General features: G+C 40.3%; 1 protein-coding gene across 1 annotated transcript in view; it reads left to right on the forward strand.

Annotated features, from left to right (window-relative positions):
- Nucleotides 1-2640: 2640 nt before the first annotated feature.
- LOC117514673 (transmembrane protein 65-like) overlaps nucleotides 2641-23336 on the forward strand; it is a 165103-nt gene continuing 144407 nt past the window's right edge. The window contains exons 1-2 of the mRNA XM_034175242.1: nucleotides 2641-2837; nucleotides 3105-3440. Of these exons, the coding sequence (XP_034031133.1) occupies nucleotides 3134-3440 (307 nt within the window). The 5' untranslated portion in view covers nucleotides 2641-2837; nucleotides 3105-3133. The remainder of the gene's footprint in view (nucleotides 2838-3104; nucleotides 3441-23336) is intronic.

A 23336-nucleotide genomic window follows, 5' to 3' on the forward strand; every position in this document is an offset into this window, starting at 1 on the left:
CTTTAAGAATGCAGCCGGGTATATTGTCTGGACCCATTGCTTTCCTTGGGTTCACCCTCCTCATGGCCTGGTGACCATCAGCTGGGTCCAGACAGAGAACCTGGTCATCCTGGTGACGGGGAGCATAAATGGTGGGTGTATTGTTGAATGTGTCAAACCGTCCAACAGAGCTGTTCAGTTTGTTGAGGAAGTTTGTATTGTCGTCACACTGCAGGGGTGGCGGGTCTGTAGTCTGTGATAGTTTTGACGCCTTGCCAAAGTCGCAGGGCAAACCTGGAGTCTTTGAAGTGATTCTGGATTGTTTTTTGTTGTGTGGCCACTTTGATTTGCTCCTGCTGACCTGAGGGCTGTCTCATACCCCGATTTGAAGGCTGCATTGCAGGCTTTCAGCTTCGCCTGCACCTCATTGGTCAGCCTGGGCTTCTGGTTAGCACGTACAGTGACGTTTTTTGTTTACACAGATGTCTTCTGTGCATTTCTGTAAGTACCCAGATACCCGCATGCTCCTCCACGTTGACCCTTAGTTGTTCGGTGACTGTTTCTTTGAACACAGGCCAGTCCGCGCTCTCGACGCAGTCTCACTTTGCACCCCCCAAACTCCCCCGCCGCCAGTCCAGACATTAGACTGAGTCCTGAGAGGCCTGACTGACAAAACTCCTCTAATCAATAAAAGAATTGCATAAACAATACTAATGTCACTGCTGAGTAAAACTAAAATACCACAACTCTTATTTTGCCTTCTCGTAACCTTATTCAATAAATAATAATAATAACAATAATGGCAACAATTACCACATGGTGTCTTATTTGTTTTGGCACTTCACTTGCTCAACGGTCCCATGTGCACAACAGGGGGAGGGATGGTTTCACTCCTTAAAAAAACAAACTCATGGCCATCGACACAATTATGGATTTGAAATGAGAGATTGAACAAAATGAACACCAGAAGCCTTTTATAAGGAGTTTAGGTTAAAAAAAAATCAAAGATCTACTGCAATCAGACCCTGCATGATCACTTATTTTGGTTTCTTTGAAAAAAAAAAAAAAGACCTTTTGCCATTTAGGATAGTAAAACTCTTAAAGGAGAACTCCAACATTTTTCAGCTGAGGTTCTATTTTTAGTTGTTTCGAAGGTCATCTTTTCACTCTGAACAAAAATTTATTTTAATCAGAGCATTATTGAGTGAGAATGCAAACACCCCTGCAGGCTAACCTGTTAATTAATGATATTTGATGAGGCAATCAGAAACACACAGAATAAATCACTTCTTGCTACAGGTGAAAACATCATTGGAAGAGTCTGGAAACATGGATAGAATCCATACAGAGGTAAACCTAACAAAATATAAATAAACTTTGTAAAATGGCTGATTCTACAGTTAGCCATTTACATTAGCCTCTTAGCCTCCATTTGGCACTGCTCAGAATGATTACAAGCTGATTGCAGAGTCCAAGTCTTCAGGGTCTTGGTGCTTCTAGTCTTGGGCATCAAAATCCAACCACTCTTCTGTGTCATGACACCTGGAGAACGGATCAAGTAGGTGAAGAAATATGGTGGGAACCTTGTGTACGGTAACCATGAAGGTCCAACAGGAACCCTTAACACCAGACAGCTAACGGAGCTCAGGAGAAACAAGAAGTCCTCAACAGTGGATCAGGTGGAGCACTTGCCACTCAATGTCTATAAAGTTAGATGAAGGCTGCAGCAAGTCCTCAGACCTTGATTGTTTGGGACTTCCCAGAAACCAGACAAAGCTAAGGATCTGTCAAGGACCGTGTGTTTGTCAGCGTGCAATGACATTCGTACATTAAATTAAACCCACACACAGGTGTCTCTAGATCAATGCTGGATGCAGATATCTCCTCTGGGAATCGATCAAAAGTCGATCTTCCTCACCACTGATGGATTGCCACAACAAACAAGAGTGATCCTAGTCTTACTGAAAGTTTGTTAGCGGATGCAGTGACTAGACAGACATCTTTGGGACTTGCTTTCTTTGGAGGATCCTTGGGTACAACTGGAATGACTTTGTGTGAAACAAGTAGTTGCTTACAGAGTTGGGGAGTATCTGTTGCATTGTGCTGGTATGTCAGCTGTGACATTTTGGACACAAGGCACATTTCTCTGAACATGACCCATTACGTGGGTGTCTCAGTGTTGATGATGCTAGCAGCTGGAGAAGACCAAGGGGCATTCCACCATTCACTTGGCTCTGCTTACTCTTGAGATGCATTGAGAGACCCATTGTTTGCCTGGGTGGTTGCCTTCAAAGATCCAAGGCAGCTCTGCGGTGTGATAGATGTGGCAACACGTGGGACCAGCTCATGCTTCCAGACCTGACCTGACCCATATATATATATATTTTAACTTTGTTACATCAACTTCTGTACTGTAACAAATGTGGTTACAAACACACAAAAAAAATAATATTGTCAATCTCAAAGTAAAAAAATCCAGTGTTGTTCTGCTGGCGCAGGTCTGAGCTGTACAGAGTGGCTTTCTAGTTTCTTATTAACATGCTGGTGTCGTCACAGTGACGCAGCCTGGAAAGCTGCTCTGCTATTGGATCATATTTTCGGGACTCTAAAATGCCCCGCCCCTCTCCAGCTCACAACATCCTGCCCGTCTGAGGTTTCAGGGTTCCACCTCTTGGGTTTACTCAGTAGGACGGGGGGAAAAAAGAAAACAAAATGTGATTTAGTGCCACATTTTAACCAAATGAGGTGTTTCAGGTTTTGTTTTTCCGCCGATAAACTCACCTACCGGCTGAAATAGGAGCCGTCGGAGCAGCTCGCGCGCGGAGGTTGTTGGACGGGACAGCGGAGCGTCGACGGAGGTGCGTCCGATATAAGTTACAGTTTGGAATTATCTCCTCACATATTCGCTGAAAAACAGTTATTTGTATCTTAATCATGTGTCATAATTGTGTGCAGGCCCTGAAATTAAAACCGCGTTGTCGTCGGAAATTGGGAATGTTTCCAAAATACCACCGTGGCATCATTTTATGCATACTAGGGGTTTAGCCGAATCTTGGTTACCATGGAGATGGATGTTTTTTTTTTTTTTTTTTTTTTTGCTGAGTCCTCCGCTTCCTATCTGCCAGGTTTAAACGGCATTGTTCGAGCGCGGAAGATGCTGTCCTGCTTGCGGAGAGTCCTGCGGCCCGTTCTGGGTATGACAGCCGGCAGAGGGTCGACCGGAGGCGTGTTCAGCCGACGGCGCACGCCCGCTTTAGCGTCCCCGGTCCGGTTAACGTCGGAGCCGCCGCTGTCCGTGCTGGTGCAGAGGTGTAACCTGGGCACACACCCTCCGAAGGAGCCCATGGAGCCGCTCAACTCGCCGCGGGGCGCCAAGGAGTTTATTTACAGCCTTCACCCGTCTGAACGTACCTGCCTGCTGCGAGAGCTGCACAGATTCGAGTCCATAGCCATCGCTCAAGGTAGGCGGTACTCTGCACGTGCGCTGACGTCACACAAGATGCTTTGAAAGATGACGGTCCAGTGCACCTTTTTACATTCCCCTTTAGTGTAGCAGATGATAGAATGTTCTCAGCGGAATCTTTCAAACACTGCTGAGATAGTACACAAATAATGAATGTTTATTCGTTCATGCAGTGGAAAGAAGTTCATTATGTTTTATATAATGCCTAAAATAGATCCTTGTCATTTGATATTTTATTAGTTTATACACAAGAGAAAAGTGAATTACATTTTGGTGTGCATCACTGGTCCTTTGACGTCAAGAGGTACAGTCAGTTGCCCAGTTCTGGATCACTTTTTTGAAAGTCCCACTATACAGAGCCATAATGCAACTGAATGTCCTTTATTGGGTATTGTTGTATTGGGTATTTGGATGTTATTTTGCTTAAAAGGTCAGGATGGGGTAGCCCTTCTACTTAAAGTGTGAAGCCACATTATGTGTGGTGCAAATATTTGCCGGAAATGGATCACTTTGCCCGGTTCTGGATCATGGTGTGTCACTTTGGGGGCATTCCTGGCATCTGGCTGGAGCCCTTCTAATGCAGAATGATACACACTGTGCCCGAGAATGTGTTTTGAACACAAAATGATATAAATTATACTTATTAAATGAGAATTTACTTAGTTTCAAAAGGCACAGTTATACGTTTTTACGAGCAAAAAATTGTTTACTCAAATTGGGTGGCATTCCTTAATAAATTAAGATAAAATAAAATCTGTGGTAATAAACATTCTTGGATTTTGACATCTCCCCCTAAGCTTTTAACTCAATGAAGTGGGTCAGGATAGCACAAGATGCCCCAACTTGCTATCATTTTGCACATTATATTGTTAGAGATGGAGAGCAAAGGAGGGTTTTAAATGTGTGGAGGTGAGATTTCTCCCAAATTAAAAAGTAAAAGCCCCCACATTTATGCCCATTCGTGATGTTGAGATGACCCCAAAGTACACATGGCTCACAAGTACTGACACGAGGCTGCTGCTTCAGTGATCCACAACCGGCAAATTTTTGCGTCCGAGATAAATGCGTGCAGCAATTAAACAGCTTGACATAACACACTGACATTTTCTACCCAAGTAAGTAAGTATTTTCCCACTCTAGAATCAATGACACTGAATGGCTAACTCACCTTTGCAACTTAATAGAGATCATCACTTTCACACTTGCAGGAATGAGTGAATCAGAAAATGCGCGCACACCACCGAGACTGGATGTTTTGATTCCTCTGCTGATCACAAGGATGGCTGGAACCGGTTGAGCTTGTGGTCGTTTGTAGACAAAACATCAGTCTTTCCATTGGTACCAAGTATTAGCTTATTTGTGCTGATTATGAGAAACGGTGGTGCAAATACTACAGCAGTGATCCGGAAATAGGCAAGTGACTGTACCAAACAGTCCAACATGAACTTTACATAGCAATTCAATCCAATCCAGAATTGTTCTCAGTCAACTTGCAAAGCATGTCGGATAGTAAAAAAACAATCTTGGCAATGTAGTCTGTACCTGACGCCACGCATTGATGTCTTCGTGTACAGACTGCCATCTGCTTTCCTCAGTCCAGCAAAAAATTGACAGAAATTTGTTGAGCTCTTCATCTGATAGTGCTTCTACTTCAGCTGGAGATGTCCCAGTAACACTGCAAATGCCCTCCAGGCGGTTTACAGCGTTAAAAACAATGAGCACCATCAATAAGCTCGTATCAAATCATCGTTTGTCCACCAAAACAACCCTGCCATGTTTGTTTGTAAGCTAAGTGCTGTTGCCGCTAGTGTGAGCGCGCAGTGGTCGCGGCGTGTAATGGTACAAAACGTATAGAACCAAATTGCATGGCAGATGGGACAATGATTAATATCACGTGAACCGCCAATGAAATGACAAGGATCTGTTTCGGTGTAATATAATAATGCTCTATTAAAAATGCTCACTGGCCAGTCACATTTTCATAAAGTATTGTCGACAAATATGTAATGCTTCTGAGTGACCTAATCATTCACCCTGGCCCCCACCCATCCATTTTCCTTGACTTTCTGCAGATAAAACTGATTCATTAACCCTAACCCCAACATTAACCCTGATCCATGTGATTTGAAATTCTTCCCCATGCATGCAAATCTTTCTTGAAGCTCTGTACTCTCGTACCGTATCTGTAGAATTCATGTATTTGAATATGTCTTACACACCTGTAGGCACTTTGTTTTCTAGGGCTGCACCTAGCGATATTTTTGAAAAGATTATTTGTCATTATTTTTTATTGATTAATCGATTAGTCCTGTCATTATTTTTCAATATATTATATTATACTTGTACTTATTTTTATTACTTGAGTAATATAACATTGAATTTACCAAAATTATTTTTTTTTTAAAACTGATGTCACAATATTTTATTTGTTATTCCGCAACAAAAAAAAAGCCCAGTCTTTCCTTGTAATCTGTTTTTTACAGTAACGATTGCAGTACAGTCAACATTCATCAGTCCAACAGGAAAATACTTGAAAATGTAAAATTCAAGTCACTTTTAGGAGTAGCAACAACCTCAAATCTAGCAGTGCAACAAAACAGCTTACAGTTAAATAGGTGGTGTTAGATTTCATGTCATTTGCTGTATGCATCGATCAGAAATAATGTTTAAAGGTTAAATCACATTAATACTGGAAGGACAACAGCATTTGCTTCCATCTGAAAGCTTTCATTCAGTAGGTTTAAGCTTGTGAGGAAGAGACCTACCGTCATGCACGGAGGAAGCTTTTCCACCTAACTGTATGACAGAGGTGTAAATGTAAACTTTCTTTATCATTAAACAGTTTAATTTGATTACATCTCATTCATTCTCCACTGGATGAAGTTATTCGCACGGGATGTTTTTTTGTTTTATTTTTTATTTTATGTACTTTCAATGGCATGCCCTCACGGCAGACAACCTTCAATACTTTGCCATTTTTAAGTTTGTTCAATTTTACACAAATGACGGTATCTCTTAAAACATCACTTTGTACAGGTTTAAAATCATAGTAGGCAGCATTGCTATTCAGCGAACATGCCGTCTGTGAAATATGACACTAATTCATACAAAACGTCAGCTTTTGTAATTAGCTCCATCACGCTTTCTCCTGCTGTTGGTGGCAGTGATCTCACAGGCACAGATCACACCTTTAAAGATAAATGCATCAGTGATGCTTTGAAATATGAATCACTGAAAGCGGTGTAATTTTTCATTTAAAAGCAGCAACAAACAAACATGGGGACCAAAAGTAATCAGTACGGTGCAGTTTTGTGCATGTTGCTGTCTTACAAAATCGCAATGCAAAACCGGGATGCTTCTGTTTCAGGTGCTAGAGCATGGTGGTAGTACTGTTGTGATAAGCCATTTTTAACTTGCAGAATTTGCAGAGCATTGTGTTGTTCAGTCTGTGTTTAAAATACTCCCACACTTTAGAAGAGTATGGGTGAGTTTTTTTCTTCTTCTTCCTCCACTTTAGTTGCTTGTTCTTCAGTTCATCCTCTGACTGTGACATCACGCAACCATATTGAAAAGTGGCAACACACATTACATAAATTGATGTATTTACGTAATCGATTACACCGACACATTGCCCCAGCCCTATTGTTTTCATAATGGCAGCCACTTTCCAAGGTGGCCAACATGTACGAAAAATTTTTGATACATCTGAACACTCATATGAGCTCAGTGTATAGTCGGCAAAACGCAGTACATCACACTTCGCAATATCCAAATACTCAGTATGCGTTTGGTAGTATGAAGGTTACAAATGATCTTCTTATGGCCTCAGACAGTGGACTCATCTCTGTGCTTGTTCTGTTAGACCTCAGTGCTGCTTTTGATACTGTTGACCATAAAATTTTATTACAGAGATTAGAGTATGCCATAGGTATTAAAGGCACTGCGCTGCGGTGGTTTGAATCATATTTATCTAGTAGATTACAATTTGTTCATGTAAATGGGGAATCTTCTTCACAGACTAAGGTTAATTATGGAGTTCCACAAGGTTCTGTGCTAGGACCAATTTATTCACTTTATACATGTTTCCCTTAGGCAGTATTATTATGACAGCATTGCTTAAATGTTCATTGTTACGCAGATGATACCCAGCTTTATCTATCCATGAAGCCAGAGGACACACACCAATTAGCTAAACTGCAGGATTGTCTTACGGACATAAAGACATGGATGACCTCTAATTTCCTGCTTTTAAACTCAGATAAACTGAAGTTATTGTACTTGGCCCCAACAAATCTAGAACACATGGTGTCTAACCAGATCCTACTCTGGATGGCATTACCCTGACCTCTAGTAATACTGTGAGAAATCTTTGGAGTCATTTTTGATCAGGATATGTCATTCAATGCGCATATTAAACAAATATGTAGAACTGCTTTTTTGCATTTACGCAATATCTCTAAAATTAGAAAGGTCTTGTCTCAGCGTGATGCTGAAAAACTAATTCATGCATTTATTTCCTCTAGGCTGGACTATTGTAATTCATTATTATCAGGCTGTCCTAAAGTTCCCTGAAAAGCCTTCAGTTAATTCAAAATGCTGCAGCTAGAGTACTGACGGGGACTAGAAGGAGAAGAGCATATTTCACCCATATTGGCCTCTCTTCATTGGCTTCCTGTTAATTCTAGAATAGAATTTAAAATTCTTCTTCTTACTTATAAGGTTTTGAATAATCAGGTCCCATCTTATCTTAGGGACCTCATAGTACCATATCACCCCAATAGAGCGCTTCGCTCTCAGACTGCAGGCTTACTTGTAGTTCCTAGGGTTTGTAAGAGTAGAATGGGAGGCAGAGCCTTCAGCTTACAGGCTCCTCTCCTCTGGAACCAGCTCCCAATTCGGATCAGGGAGACAGACACCCTCTCTACTTTTAAGATTAGGCTTAAAACTTTCCTTTTTGCTAAAGCTTATAGTTAGGGCTGGATCAGGTGACCCTGAACCATCCCTTAGTTATGCTGCTATAGACTTAGACTGCTGGGGGGTTCCCATGATGCACTGAGTGTTTCGTTCTCTTTTTGCTCTGTATGCACCACTCTGCATTTAATCATTAGTGATTGATCTCTGCTCCCCTCCACAGCATGTCTTTTTCCTGGTTCTCTCCCTCAGCCCCAACCAGTCCCAGCAGAAGACTGCCCCTCCCTGAGCCTGGTTCTGCTAGAGGTTTCTTCCTGTTAAAAGGGAGTTTTTCCTTCCCACTGTCGCCAAGTGCTTGCTCACAGGGGGACGTTTTGACCGTTGGGGTTTTTACGTAATTATTGTATGGCCTTGCCTTACAATATAAAGTGCCTTGGGGCAACTGTTTGTTGTGATTTGGCGCTATATAAATAAAATTGATTGATTGATTGATTGATAGTAGTCGAACAGTACCAAAGTAATCTATGCTGAGGCCCTGCAGTCTGCATACTATGGAGGTTGTAGTCCTTTTTGGAGGTTGTAATCCTTTATGGAGGTTGTAATCCTTTAGTCCATCTTTGCCGGCTTGTGTAGATAATGACTCAGTAACAATGAATGTTGTCTTCTTGTAACTCATAAATTAAAAGCGCATACTGAGGTGCAATGTGGTGACTTAGTGGGTAGCACCGTTGGTTCACAGCAAGAAGATCTTAGGTTCACTTCTGACCTGGTCCTTTCTGTGTGGTGTTTACATGTTCTCCCATGCCCTCAGGTGCTCTTGGATGTCGTTCCTCTTCCAAAACCCATACCAGGTTAGGTTAATTGTAAACTTTAAATTGGCCATAGGTGAGTGATAGTATGAATGAGTTGCTCTGTCTGTATGTGTTGGCCTGCGATGGACTGGCGGCTTGTCCAGAGGGTATCCTGCCCCTCATGCAATCAATCAATCAATTTTTTCAATCAATTTTTTTTCAATCAATTTTTTTTATATAGCGCCAAATCACAACAAACAGTTGCCCCAAGGCGCTTTATATTGTAAGGCAAGGCCATACAATAATTATGTAAACCCCCAACGGTCAAAACGACCCCCCTGTGAGCAGCACTTGGCTACAGTGGGAGGAAAAACTCCCTTTTAACAGGAAGAAACCTCCAGCAGAACCAGGCTCAGGGAGGGGCAGTCTTCTGCTGGGACTGGTTGGGGCTGAGGGAGAGAACCAGGAAAAAGACATGCTGTGGAGGGGAGCAGAGATCGATCACTAATGATTAAATGCAGAGTGGTGCATACAGAGCAAAAAGAGAAAGAAACAGTGCATCATGGGAACCCCCCAGCAGTCTAAGTCTATAACAGCATAACTAAGGGATGGTTCAGGGTCACCTGATCCAGCCCTAACTATAAGCTTTAGCAAAAAGGAAAGTTTTAAGCCTAATCTTAAAAGTAGAGAGGGTGTCTGTCTCCCTGATCTGAATTGGGAGCTGGTTCCACAGGAGAGGAGCAATCAATCAATTTTTTTTATATAGCGCCAAATCACAACAAACAATGACCCCTAGGATAAGCTCCAGCTTTCCATGACCCTTAATTGGAATAAGCGGGTATAGAAAATGAATAATGAGAATGAAGTTTATAGATTGTGGCAGAGAAGAAAGTTTTCCGTTTATTCCCAGAATTCTTTTTTTTTTTTTTTTTTTTTCTTCAGATCTGTTTATTTCCTGGAAAAATAGAAACCAGTCCTCTGTTTCCGATAGTGTTGTAAAAGATCACAGTGATTGATCTTGGTTCGGCACCCTGTGAACTACAGATTAAATAGCAAGTTGACATAAGGTGTGATTTGTGTCCATGGTGACTTATTTTAAAGTGATAATTGCGTAAATTTCGATGCAGTCGCAGGTAAAATCACTGAGTGAAGTGTGCTGCAGCTGTATGGTGCACATCCATTCAGTCGTGAATGCAGCCTGTGAAAAACATGCGCCCCACTTCAGTAAAGTTCCTATAGCTAAAGTTCTATTATACTATAGTTCCTATAGTATGTACTCCTTGCCAGTTAAAGGAATTTTTTGATTAGTTATGTAAAACTTGATTCACTAAAAATGTGTGTGCTTTCTCTCGCCTCGTATGCGAGGTGGAGTGAGCAGCCAGTGTTTGATCAGCACACAGCGCTATTTATTGTACGTAAAAAAAAAAAAACTCAAGGCGTTCATGATGGCATTTGAAACAGTAATTAAATCTGTGGTTCGTGATACTTTTCACAAACCATAGAACCAAGTATTACTCTGCTTATTGTGACTGGCACGAAATGAGGGGTGACAGGGGTGGTCTGGGGAGGTAGGGTTAGGGGAAGGAAGACTTTCGTTATGGTTGTGGTTAGCAATTAGGAGAAGGGGGAGGATTAGGAATAGTAAAATAAAAAAAAAAAAGCGTCATAAAAATGTGACTCATTTCATGACGGGGGCATGAAAAATCTGGAGACTAGGCTAGAAAAAAATACATAAGCACACTGCTTCACTTTCAATATGCAGTAAGTCTGTTTTAGATCATCAGTAGTGCATGTCTGTGTTGCGTTTAATAGTGCAGATCCACAAAGCCAATAACAGTCATTACAAACAGCCAGTGCCTTCATGTGACTGTTGCGCACGCCCCGCACACAGACTGAGATCAATGTACCAGTACCCTCACTGGTATTTTACTGTCTCAGTGGTTTTTGATTGATGTTGTCTTCTGCTTCCTCCTCCTCTTGCATGACACCCTCCTACAAGTTCAAGTTTATTCGGCACTTTGCAATAAAATAAAACAAAAGAAATAAAACAGAACAAAACTGATTTCTCAGCCAGTCAACCTATGTAACCGAAAGGGTGTAGGTAGAAGCAACGCTATATACACCTACCCCTTTTACCTCAGTAACTTACTTATCACAACAAAACCAAAACAGAACAGAACAGCAATAAACAAACTAGCAAACTCAAAATTCCTCATCATATCCCACCAACTAACAGCCCACATCAATAATCAAAACAAATAAATAAATTAATTAATAACTTAATTGTCCATACTTTAACCAACAGCTATATAGTCCTTCAACCATATATTGAACCCCCCGCAGCTGCTTTTTGTTCAACCAGAATTAAATAGACAACAGAGCACTCAAGTATGATATATGACGTACTGTACTGACTTTACCAAGCATGAAGTTGCACAATTGCATTATGAAGGAACATGATGAGCATATCATCTATCTGTCTATTTAAATCAGATATAAAATAGATAGATTACATGGTTCATCAGAAAATAAGTCATTTTCCCATAATGATTATTGAAGATAATATGTAGGTCAATGTGTTACTTTCTCAGATGATGACATCCTGTAAAACAGCGCGACTGACACACAGATATTCTCTTTCTCCTGTTCATATTTGTAATTCAGCCAAATATTTTCACTCATTTCTGTATTTATTTGCTGTAAAAGACAATGAATGATGCCAATAGAAAGATTTCAGTCAAGCTTTGACCATATTTCCTTGTGAGATATTGACAGATATAGCTACAGAATGACAGTACCCGTATATACAGTGAGGAAAATAAGTATTTGAACACCCTGCGATTTTGCAAGTTCCTTCCACTTAGAAATCATGGAGGGGTATGAAATTTTCATCTTAGGGCATGTCCACTGTGAGAGACATAATCTAAAAAAAAAAAAAAAAAATCCGGAAATCACAGTGTATGATTTTTTTTTTTAAAATAATTTATTTGTATGTTACTGCTGCAAATAAGTATTTGAACACCTGCCAACCAGCAAGAATTCTGGCTCACACAGACCTGTTAATTTTGGTTTTTTAAGAAGTCTCTTATTCTGCACTCTTTACCTGTATTAATTGCACTTGTTTGAACTTGTTACCTGTATCAAAGACACCTGTTCACACACGCAGTCAATCACAATCCAACCTGTCCACATAGCCAAGACCAAACGCTGTCTAGGGACACCAGGGACAAACTGTAGACCTGCACAGGCTGGGATAGACTACAGGACAACAGGCAAGCAGCTTGGTAGAAGACAACAACTGTTATGATTATTTATTAGAAGGTGAAGAAACACAAGATGACTGTCAATCTACCCCTCAGTCTGGATTCCATGCAAGATCTCACTTTGTGGGGTAAGGATGATTCTGAGAAAGCTCAGAACTACACAGGAGGACCTGGTCAATGACCTGAAGAGAGCCTGGGGACCACAGTCACCAAAGATTACATTAGTAACACGATGATGCTTCATGGTTTTAAAATCCTGCAGGGCAGCAAGGTCCCCTCTGCTCAAGGCCAGCACATGTCCAGGCCTGTTTGAAGTTCACCTAGTGACCATATGGATGATCCAGAGGAGGCATGGGAGAAGGTTCATGTGGTCAGATGAGACCAGAATAGAGCTTTTTTGAATCAGCTTCACTTACCATGTTTAGCGCATTGAATATGGGTCATGGCTGGGTCTTCCCAGCATGACAATGACCCCAAACACACAGGCCAGGGCAACTAAGGAGGGGCTCTGTAAGAAGCATTTCAAGGTCCTGGAGTGGCCTGGCCAGTCTCCAGACCTGAACTCAAACGAAAATCTTTGGAGGGAGCTGAAACTCCGACCTGAAAGCTCGACAGAAGATCTGTGTGGAGGAGTGGACCAAATCCCTGCTGCAATGTATGAAAAACCTGGTGAAAAAACTACAGGAAACGTTTGACCTCTGTAATTGCAAACAAAGGCTACTGTACCAATATTAACATTAATTTTCACAGGGTGTTGAAATACTTATTTGCATCTGTAACATACAAATAAATTATTAAAAGAATCATACATTGTGATTTCTGGATTTTTTTTTTTTTTTTTTTTTGATTATGTCTCTCACAGTGGACATGCACCTAAGATGAAAATTTCAGACCCCTCCATGATTTCTAAGTGGGAGAACTTGCAAAATCGCAGGGTGTTCAAATACTTATTTTCCTCACTGTACTTAATCAGTTTATTGTTGTAAGTGCATGTGCTAGAGGTCTCAGTACTGATTATTTGGTGATAGTTCTCTGTGAATTTTAGTATTTTCATTGATTTTGAACCGAACTTGTTTGCAGAATTTTGCTCCCAAAGTGTGTCAGAATGCATCTCAGAGCATGTAGCTTTTTAAAACAAATTACATGGCTAACCGCCCACAAATATTGTCAACAAAAAGGCTTTGTACTTTTCAGACTTCACTTTCATCACTGGGTGGTTAACATCTATGCACCACATCAATTAAAAGAGTAACTTTGTTTTGCGTACAGATATGTCTGTCACCTGCTGGACACAACACCCGACTGTCGGCTAACCAGTTAGGCTAGCAGTCACAAGGAAAAACAGGAAGCCTGCTATGTGGAATAATCGGGTAAAAAATATACAGAACAGGAAAGTAAAAGTGTAATTAAAGAATGAATCGAAGATGCGACTGGTGATTATAGCATTTTGGCGGTGCTGCAAATTACTGATAGCAATTTGGCAAACTTGAAAGTGTTTGCAAACATTTTGAAGCCTTTGCAACACTGGTGTTCTGGAACAGTGTTCCAGAGTTTGTATCAAGAGAAGGACACACTGATCACTCGCACCTGCAGAAGGTTCATGAATGTACATCCATATCAAATGACAAATTTTATATTTAAATTTCATGTTTAAAGGCTACAGTCTGCGCAGTGCACTACCGTAGGATTTTCTTAAAAAAAGACCTGAAAGTTCAGCTATAATTTGCCAGAAGGTACATCTGAGATGCAAACCTATATTTGATGTTTTGGTGAAAGAAAACCCTCCTCTGTACCACTTCATCATGAAGCTGTATAACTGGGGGTACAAAATGCAAAACATGTACTATGCACACTTTCTCCAATCACAGCCAGAGAAGCCTGTAACTTCTTCAGGATTGTTTTTGTGTCTTGGTGGCTTTCCTCACTCTTCTCCTTCTCACACAGTCACTCAGTTTTTGAGAACTGTCTACTCCATGCAGATTTACCATAGAGTGCCATACTGTTTGTGCTTCTTCATAATTGATGTAAATAAAGTCCAATACATATTCAGTGACTTGGGAATGTTCATATATCCATCCCCTGACTTGTCTGAAGAAAACTGGCAATAAAACCAATTATTTACAGGTATTATACCAAAGCATTCCATTACATATGCAAGCCATCATCTTGGCTTTTCTATTTTTATTTCTTTTATTACAAGTTGTAGTGATTTTCTTTCAGTTAGAGTTGAAGGAAGATACTTTTAGATTTTTTTTTTTTTTGTATTTGAAATAACATGAATAAATTAAAATGTGTGAAATTCCAAGTATTCCAATACTTTTGGAGGGCACTGTAGGTCAGGTGGACTGAAGTTTTTCCATAGTGTGAACATGGCTATGAGTGTTTGTGTGTCTCATTCTGTGGTGGATGGACGGTTTCTCTTTTCAGAGTAATGGGCCTTTCACATTGAACACGTCATGCCAATTCCTCAACGCTTTCCAATTCGTCGGATGGCGTTTCCAAACACGTCGTGACGTCAGACGCCTCGCTTCGGAATCGCAGGGGGGCGGAGATTGCTACGTCACACTCTGGCTGTTTCCACAACCTGAAAAAAGTTCAGTGATCGCCATCTTGAATTTGCAACGCCCTGAACCACAAAAAAGCTTTAAAAAAACAGCAGTCGAACGATTCTCCCATCACCCCGCTGCGAGACGCTTTTTTCTGCTACTTTCAGAGTGACGGCCGACCGAGGGAGGACTGACGACTTGGTGGATATCGATCGAACCGCGACAGCGGGCCGACCTGCACGGAGGAAGCCGGCTTTCAGGCATCATCCCTGGGAAGACCGAGGCAGGCACCCACTCAGTCCGAAACCTCCCACTTTTTGGATATATGCGAAGTCCCAGTTTGCCCAACGGAGCTTAGTTCTGCAGCTTTATCGAGGTTAGCTTAACCTTTTAGCACAGTTGTTCTGAGTGAATGCTTAATTTGTAAATGGTTCAGTCTTTTTTATTTTTACCAAATAAAGCTACAGCTTTTTTCGGACACCACAAAGCTCAACTTTAAATAACTTTTTTTTTCTGGCATTTTTTTCCATCGTTTTTTTTTTTTTTATATAAACTGTTTAGTGTTTCTTTATATTTAAATAACTATTTTTATTTGTCCCAATCAGGAACGTTTGCTGTGCAGACAACCAAACTTCCACTGATGAGCTGAACACCATGAAGTCCAGTCGAAAGAAAACATCTTTGCTCTTCAGCAACACCACCAGAGTTCAAAGCTGCAGAAGAGACCTTCATCTGGTCCCGAGAATTCAGCATAACATCACCTGCTTCTAAATAAAAGGCTCTTTCAACAGCAACTATTTTATTATTTTTTAAAAAGGGGTTTCATTTTATATTTTAACAATAAATGAACAGATCATTAAAAATGTACACGAATCAAAGTCAAAAGACATTTGCACAAGTAGAAGCTCTACACTTATTGCGCTCAAATTCATATTTTAGAAATGACTCTGTCCTGATAACAACATTAAAGGCAATTACATATTTTGCCGAAATTACAAGTTGAAATGACTATATAAAAAAAATTCATCATGAGGTTTATGTCACAGAAATCCTACTTTACAGTCACACTGCAGTCATTGTTAAATTATTTCCTGTTGCATTTATAATAAACATTTGTATTTATTTAGTGTCTGTTTTTCTGGTTGAAATGAGATATAAATAATCTACCAGACTTAAAAAATGTACAAATTTCCATGTTATTTTATTTGTCTAAAAATAAATGTCCGAGGATCCTTATGTTAAACAAGAAATTATCTAATCTGAAATAACAGGTGGTTTTAATTTACAGATGAAAGGTTTCTAAAGAACCATTTATTGATTTATTTAGCTATTTTAATTACAAGTGTTCTAAACTTTTTTTTTAACAGTAATCAGAAATTTTTGAGGTAACAACAACAAAAAAAAAAATTCCAAGGATTTTTCTTCAGAAAACTGCTCTATAAATGAGCAGTCCTGTGACACGTTTCTGTTTTGTACAGATCAGTGGTTTCTGTCACTACTAGTCTTCCGTGTTTTGGCCCGACACGTCATTCCTATTGGACAGCCCGAAGGTACGTCACAGCTCACAGCGTCGAAAGTTGGATTGGGTTGAACTTTGACCGCGTCAGCCTGCCGACAAGCGGCAATGCGCGCTCCCGTCAGAAGTGTCGGTTTAGCTCGGCTTTTGATGCGACGCTTCTGACGCATCTAAAAAGCAATGCGTCTCATTGAAAATAATGCTTTTTAGAGCAATTTTTGACGCTTCCGACGTGTTCAGTGTGAAAGGCCCATAAGCCTACATAACTGAAAAAAACTGCTTCAGTAGATTCCAATTAGCTGGGAGGCTGATTTTTGTGTTCAAAAAATGCTGTCAGACGATTGCAATGACTGGAATTTAGTGCTTCCAAGTTTTCTTTATTCATTAGCCTAGTGTGTCAGCATTTATTTATTGGACCGATTAGTATATCACTTTCTGGAACTAAATGCCTCAGTTCATTTTTTTCTTCAGCTGTTCATCAGGCAAATATCACCAAATATACTTTGTGGTTAGACTAAAACATAGAGGTGAGGTAGTAATTGGTGGCAGCCTTATCTGGACTTGTGGCCTACAGTGTTGTGTAAGTGTTACTAACATTTTTGATCCAGTTTTGGATTCCTGATTTTTCTTTTTTAACAAATGGCTATGGTAGCAAGAACAATTTTAGTGTTTCTCTTTGTGATGGATGCGAATAGTGATTGTTTTTTTTTTTTCTATGCCTTTTTCGAATAGTCTGACAATTTTAGGTTGGAATGAATGTTAGAATGGGAATGAAATGGGAGCACAGTGTGTGTCCCACTGATGGGGGAGGAAGGAAGAGAGAAGTGGGTCGATGATCTATGAGCTGCTCTGCTCTCACCTCACCATCTATACCCTGTATAATAGAACTTAACTGCAAAATGTATAGAACAGTATTTGATGAGTTGATCAACATGTAATTTTCAACTTTCTTAATCAAGTTTTCAAGGATAAGGTTGTCCCCCTTTTTTCCTGAGCTCCAGGGTCTTTTTTGTTGTTGTCGTTCCACATGAGACCATCAAGAGAAGAAAAAAAAATTGAATTTTTTGTGTAACTAGCATCACTGCTAAGTCTCGCAAGACATATAAGAAACAGGAGCTTCAAAAACAAGCCTGGTATTATTATAAACTATGCTTGAATGGAATAGACTGCATTTATATAGCATTTTTCCGTTTGCATCAGACGCTCACAACGCTTTGCAGTTATGCCTCACATTCACCCATTCACACAAACACTCACACTCAGGGTTCAGTGTTAACATGTTAAATTGAAACTCCTGAGTTTGAAGAGCAAATACAATTCATTTTACACAAAATAATCAAATAGCACAAAGCTTAACAGGAAGCTAGGTACTGTCCACTCGTCTCTGATCATCTGTTAGCTGAATATGACACGGGAGACTGAAATGGATTATAATATACATTAGTGTTAGTATATATGAGTACGATGTACTTGTTTTTAGTCCTCACCTGTATTAATGAATTAATCGATCATAAGTAAATGCATATTAAAAAAATATACGAGTATTGTTCACCTTATTATAAGAAGAGTTGGTGACTTTGGGGGAGGTGGCATGTGTGTGTGTGTGGGGGGGGGGTGGAACGGTAAATTACACTACAGTGCTGTTATTATTAATGTCAAATTAATAATATCAGTACAACAAAATTTTGAATAGCAGTAGAGAGGCCAGTGCCTGAGGCAAAGGTAAGCTGTGGAATAATCAATTATTAATTAGCTAAAGGTCAATCACTGTCCTGGCAACAGAAGGTTGTGAACTTTAGTGTGGTGACTGTTTGTTTGTATATTCTTCCTGTGTCTTCATGGCTTCTTTGCCATGAATCTGATACTTTATTCAGAGTTGTGAATACTTGCTTGTCTGTATTATTCTGTGATGGATGGGTGACCTGTCATGTGTCAGGTGTACTCTGCCTCTTGCCCACTGTCGACTCGGACAGGCTCCAGTGCCCCCTCACTCTAAATACCATAATCGTGTTTAGCTCTTGGACGATTTCACATTTAATCCTGTTTTATTTTGTGAGTGGATGCACTTGTAGAATTCTGAGAGTCGAGTCACTGAGCTCTGAAACTGCAGATAAAAACTGCTGTCCCTGCAGAGCTCTGGTAAGACTTTTAAAAACTAACACTGCGATTTCATGAGGGACATATACAGTACTTCCCATCCTGTATTGTTTCCAATGTCTAAATGTTTAGGAATCCAGTATACATATAAAGCGTGTTACCTCTGTGGCTCTGTGACTCCGTATGTGTCTCTGCAGTGAATGTGGCACTCAAGGTGTTGTGGCTTTTTCTGTGCGTAAATAGCCACATCGCTCAACGCAAAAACTGCAGCATACACTTTTTAGAGATGATTCATTAGGCCAGTTAACCACACAAACCATATTATTATCGATATTTGTAATAAAATGCTCGCAAAGACCCAATTTTTTCATGCTAACATTAGCTGTTAGTATCATGCTGCTAAATGCTAGTGACGTCTGAAAGTTTCTAGCTGAACAAAATACTTATCAATATATAATCGAAAGAATTAATACAAAATCTTTATCAAAAAAAAAGTTATGTGAACGTAACCAAAGTTATATCTAACGTTGGCAGTAACTACGTTTTACAGACCTATGAGACAGTGGTCTCACCATAGGTTGCTTAAACTAAATTCATCAAAACATATGAACTTATTTTCTTGAAATTCTACAATATTCTTAACATTTTAGTCCTGTCTCAGCTCAGACAGTGCCATATGGTTGAGGTGCAATGTATTTTCATTGTGAGAAGCCCTGCTTGCATCAACTCTATTCTCAGCTAGGAGATCAACATTTGAAGACCTAATCCTGCTGAAAGTTCCATTTCCATACCACTGCACAATGCCAGTATCATTGGTTGACCTGAGCAGTGTGCTTTTTCTGTTTTGAGCAGGAACATCATTCCTGGTGATAGATGTATCTGTTTCAGAAATAGATCTAAACTCTCATGACATACACCATGTTTTCAAAAATACCTCTACAATACCATGATGATGGTCTTTGTAAAAAAAAAAAAATCGCAAAAATACAGGAGATGCAGAAATCTAAATACAGTCTCATTAATTGACATATATTTGGCAATAGAAAGATATGCTTTTCATTGAGCTAGGATGAAAATCTTGATCGTGATTTTTTTTTTTTTACACAGGGCAGAATTTTTTTCATGCATTCAACTACTGATATGGCTGGCTGTCTACTTTGTGACATAAGAACGCTTTATTTACCAATACATAAAAATGTATTATTTTATGTGTTAACATATTATGTTCACAATGTTTATGTGAAATATCAAAATGTTACCATGAATAATTTGGAGTAGACAAGTATTAGAAGTTCAGCCGCTTTTGGCTCCAGTGTCTAAATTTTGTTGTGATTTTCAACTTTGCTTGTTTGTCATTTGGCAATGATTTTCTTAGACAAATTGTAATGGAATACCTAAAAACTGGAGTTTTGAAATTTCAAATATGGTTTGTGAGTTCCAAGCAAACTTTTTGGGTGCCTATATAAATAGAAAATGTATAATGGGGCAAAATAGGTGGCACTGTCCAAAATTTTCAACAAAACAAAAACAAAAAACAAAACAGCAATTTCATGCAATTTCACCATTTATCAGTACTTTTTTTTAAAACAACATATTTTCATGACTACAGAAAGGTTATAGATCGAAAGCCAACTATTTTTCTGCTAATAATGCCACAAAAATGAAACAGATATCTAAAAAATTGGTTTCCTGAGATTTTTTTCGCGCCCATGTCAGTAAAATGTAACTCAATGCTTGAAGCTTGTCTTAATTATGCTAAGTCAATACAATACAGAATGCAAAACAATAAAACGAAAAATAAAATAATCAAAACATGCAATGAATATATTCACGCTATTAAAAAAAACAGCACATTTCACAGATTTACCACAAGCATCCATACCTTTTAAAAGACTGTACAATAGCACTCTGTGAAAGCTGCAGTTTATTTATATTCTAAAACCACCACATTGATTCACTGATACAGTTTTTTATTTTATGAAAAACTCTTATAACTTGGTAAGTACTCCTCATCCAGGTGGAGATGGGTACCTCGTTCATGATTAAACAATTTATTCATAGGGTTCTCACTCTACTCACCACATTGCTTAATGTTGAACGTCTATGCAACAGCTGTTATGAACACTGTAATATTGGTCCTGTTTATTAAAAATGTTCGACAAACCAAGCAGAGAAAAAGTGATGTGAAGGACATGCAGATCTCACAGCCCAGATTGTCTTCCTTATTGTCAGCTCACACTGGGACCACACTGGGAAAATTAGTTAGCACAAAGTTTCAGTGACATTTCATTCCTGCTGAATGATATAGTGTCAGAGCATCTTTGTGTTCAACAATTTATACTTTAGTCAGGTTTTCTAGTGGGGGAACAAAAATTGTATAAGGATCTAGGTGCACTATGTCCACTTTCTGTTAGCATGTATATTTCAGTTTCTATAGGCTCCAGCATCAGTATGCTTTATAATGGGAGAGAAAAGCATAATGTTCTTCCACTGTGTAGGATGGTATTGTCTTAGTTTTGATTTAGCCACAGCAGCCAGTTACTTTTCACCACACAGACTCAAACAGGTCAGTTTTGCTTTTCATAACAGTATCTATCTACTTAGTTCACCTGATGTTACAAGCATATATCAGTTCTGCAGCCAAATACGCTCCATAGACACTGCTATGATGCACCTTAAAGTAAAATCAAATAAGTAAAATAATACGTGGTGTGTCCATAAAGTAACGGTCCTTTTTATTTTTTTTTAAAACGATATGGATTTCATTCATATGTTTTTACGTCAGACATGCTTGAACCCTCGTGCGCATGCGTGAGTTTTTCCACGCCTGTACGTGACGTCATTCACCTGTGAGCACGCCTTGGGAAGGAGTGGTCCCGCCCCTCGTCGATTTTCATTGTCTGGAAATGACGGAATGAAAAGGACTTTTTTTCCATCAGAATTTTTTCAGAAGCTGTTAGAGACTGGCACCTGGAAACCATTCAAAAAATGTATCTGTCTTTTGGTGAAAATTTTACGGGCTTCACAGAGAATAAGGACTTTAACTACAGCTTTAAGGACCCCTTTAAGGACCCCTTTAAGGACGGTCGGTGCGCCGTGCTCCGAGCTGCAACGTCGCGGCACAAACCACTGGATCATTTCTAAGCTGATGGCTCTGTGGATACGAGACCGTCATGTGCTCTTTCTCTGGTTATCACAAGAGCTGGACATCAGCCATTTTCCGGCAGATTTCACTTTTAACAAGAGATTTTGTCATGGAAACCGCGTGGAGGCTTCGCCCGTCACGACCGATTCGCTGATGAAGCGAGACAAAGGAACACCTCCGTTTCGGAGTGTTAGAGGACAAGTTTGGACATTCCTATCTCGGCTTTCAGTGCTTACCAGTCGAGTGAGTATAAGAGAACTTGTGGAGAGCTGGACATGTCCCAACTTGTCCTCTAACACTCCGAAATGGAGGTGTTCCTTTGTCTCACTTCATCAGCGAATCGGTCGTGACGCGCAAAGCCTCCGTGCGGCTTTCCATGACAAAATCTCTTGTTAAAAGTGAAATCTGCCGGAAAATGGCTGATGTCCAGCTCTTGTGATAACCAGAGAAAGAGCACACGACGGTTTTGTATCCACAGAGCCATCAGCTTCGAAATTATCCAGTGGTTTGTGCTGTGGAGCGTGCAATTGGCATGCTGACAGCAGGAATGTCAACCAGAGCTGTTGCTCGTGTATTTAATGTTCATTTCTCTACCATAAGCCATCTCCAAAGGCGTTTCAGAGAATTTGACAGTACATCCAACCAGCCTCACAACCGCAGACCACGTGTAACCACACCAGCCCAGGACCTCCACATCCAGCATGTTCACCTCCAAGATCGTCTGAGACCAGCCACTCAGACAGCTGCTGAAACAATCGGTTTGCATAACCAAAGAATTTCTGCACAAACTGTCAGAAACCGTCTCAGGGAAGCTCATCTGCATGCTCGTCGTCCTCATCGGGGTCTCGACCTGACTCCAGTTCGTCGTCGTAACCGACTAGAGTGGACAAATGCTCACATTCGCTGGTGTTTGGCACATTGGAGAGGTGTTCTCTTCATGGATGAATCCCAGTTCACACTGTCCAGGGCAGATGGCAGACAGCGTGTGTGGCGTCGTGTGGGTGAGCGGTTTTCTGATGTCAGTGTTGTGGATCGAGTGGCCCATGGTGGCGGTGGGGTTATGGTATGGGCAGGCGTCTGTTATGGATGAAGAACACAGGTGCATTTTATTGATGGCATTTTGAATGCACAGAGATACCGTGACGAGATCCTGAGGCCCATTGTTGTGCCATACATCCAAGAACATCACCTCATGTTGCAGCAGGATAATGCACGGCCCCATGTTGCAAGGATCTGTACACAATTCTTGGAAGCTGAAAATGTCCCAGTTCTTGCATGGCCGGCATACTCACCGGACATGTCACCCATTGAGCATGTTTGGGATGCTCTGGACCGGCGTATACAACAGCGTGTACCAGTTCCTGCCAATATCCTGCAACTTCGCACAGCCATTGAAGAGAAGTGGACCATCATTCCACAGGCCACAATTGACAACCTGATCAACTCTATGCGAAGGAGATGTGTTGCACTGCATGAGGCAAATGGTGGTCACACCAGATACTGACTGGTATCCCCCCCAATAAAACAAAACTGCACCTTTCAGAGTGGCCTTTTATTGTGGGACAGTCTAAGGCACACCTGTGCACTAATCATGGTGTCTAATCAGCATCTTGGTATGGCACACC

Source organism: Thalassophryne amazonica, chromosome 7 (assembly GCF_902500255.1).
Source record: "Thalassophryne amazonica chromosome 7, fThaAma1.1, whole genome shotgun sequence".
In the NCBI taxonomy this organism is placed as follows: domain Eukaryota; kingdom Metazoa; phylum Chordata; class Actinopteri; order Batrachoidiformes; family Batrachoididae; genus Thalassophryne; species Thalassophryne amazonica.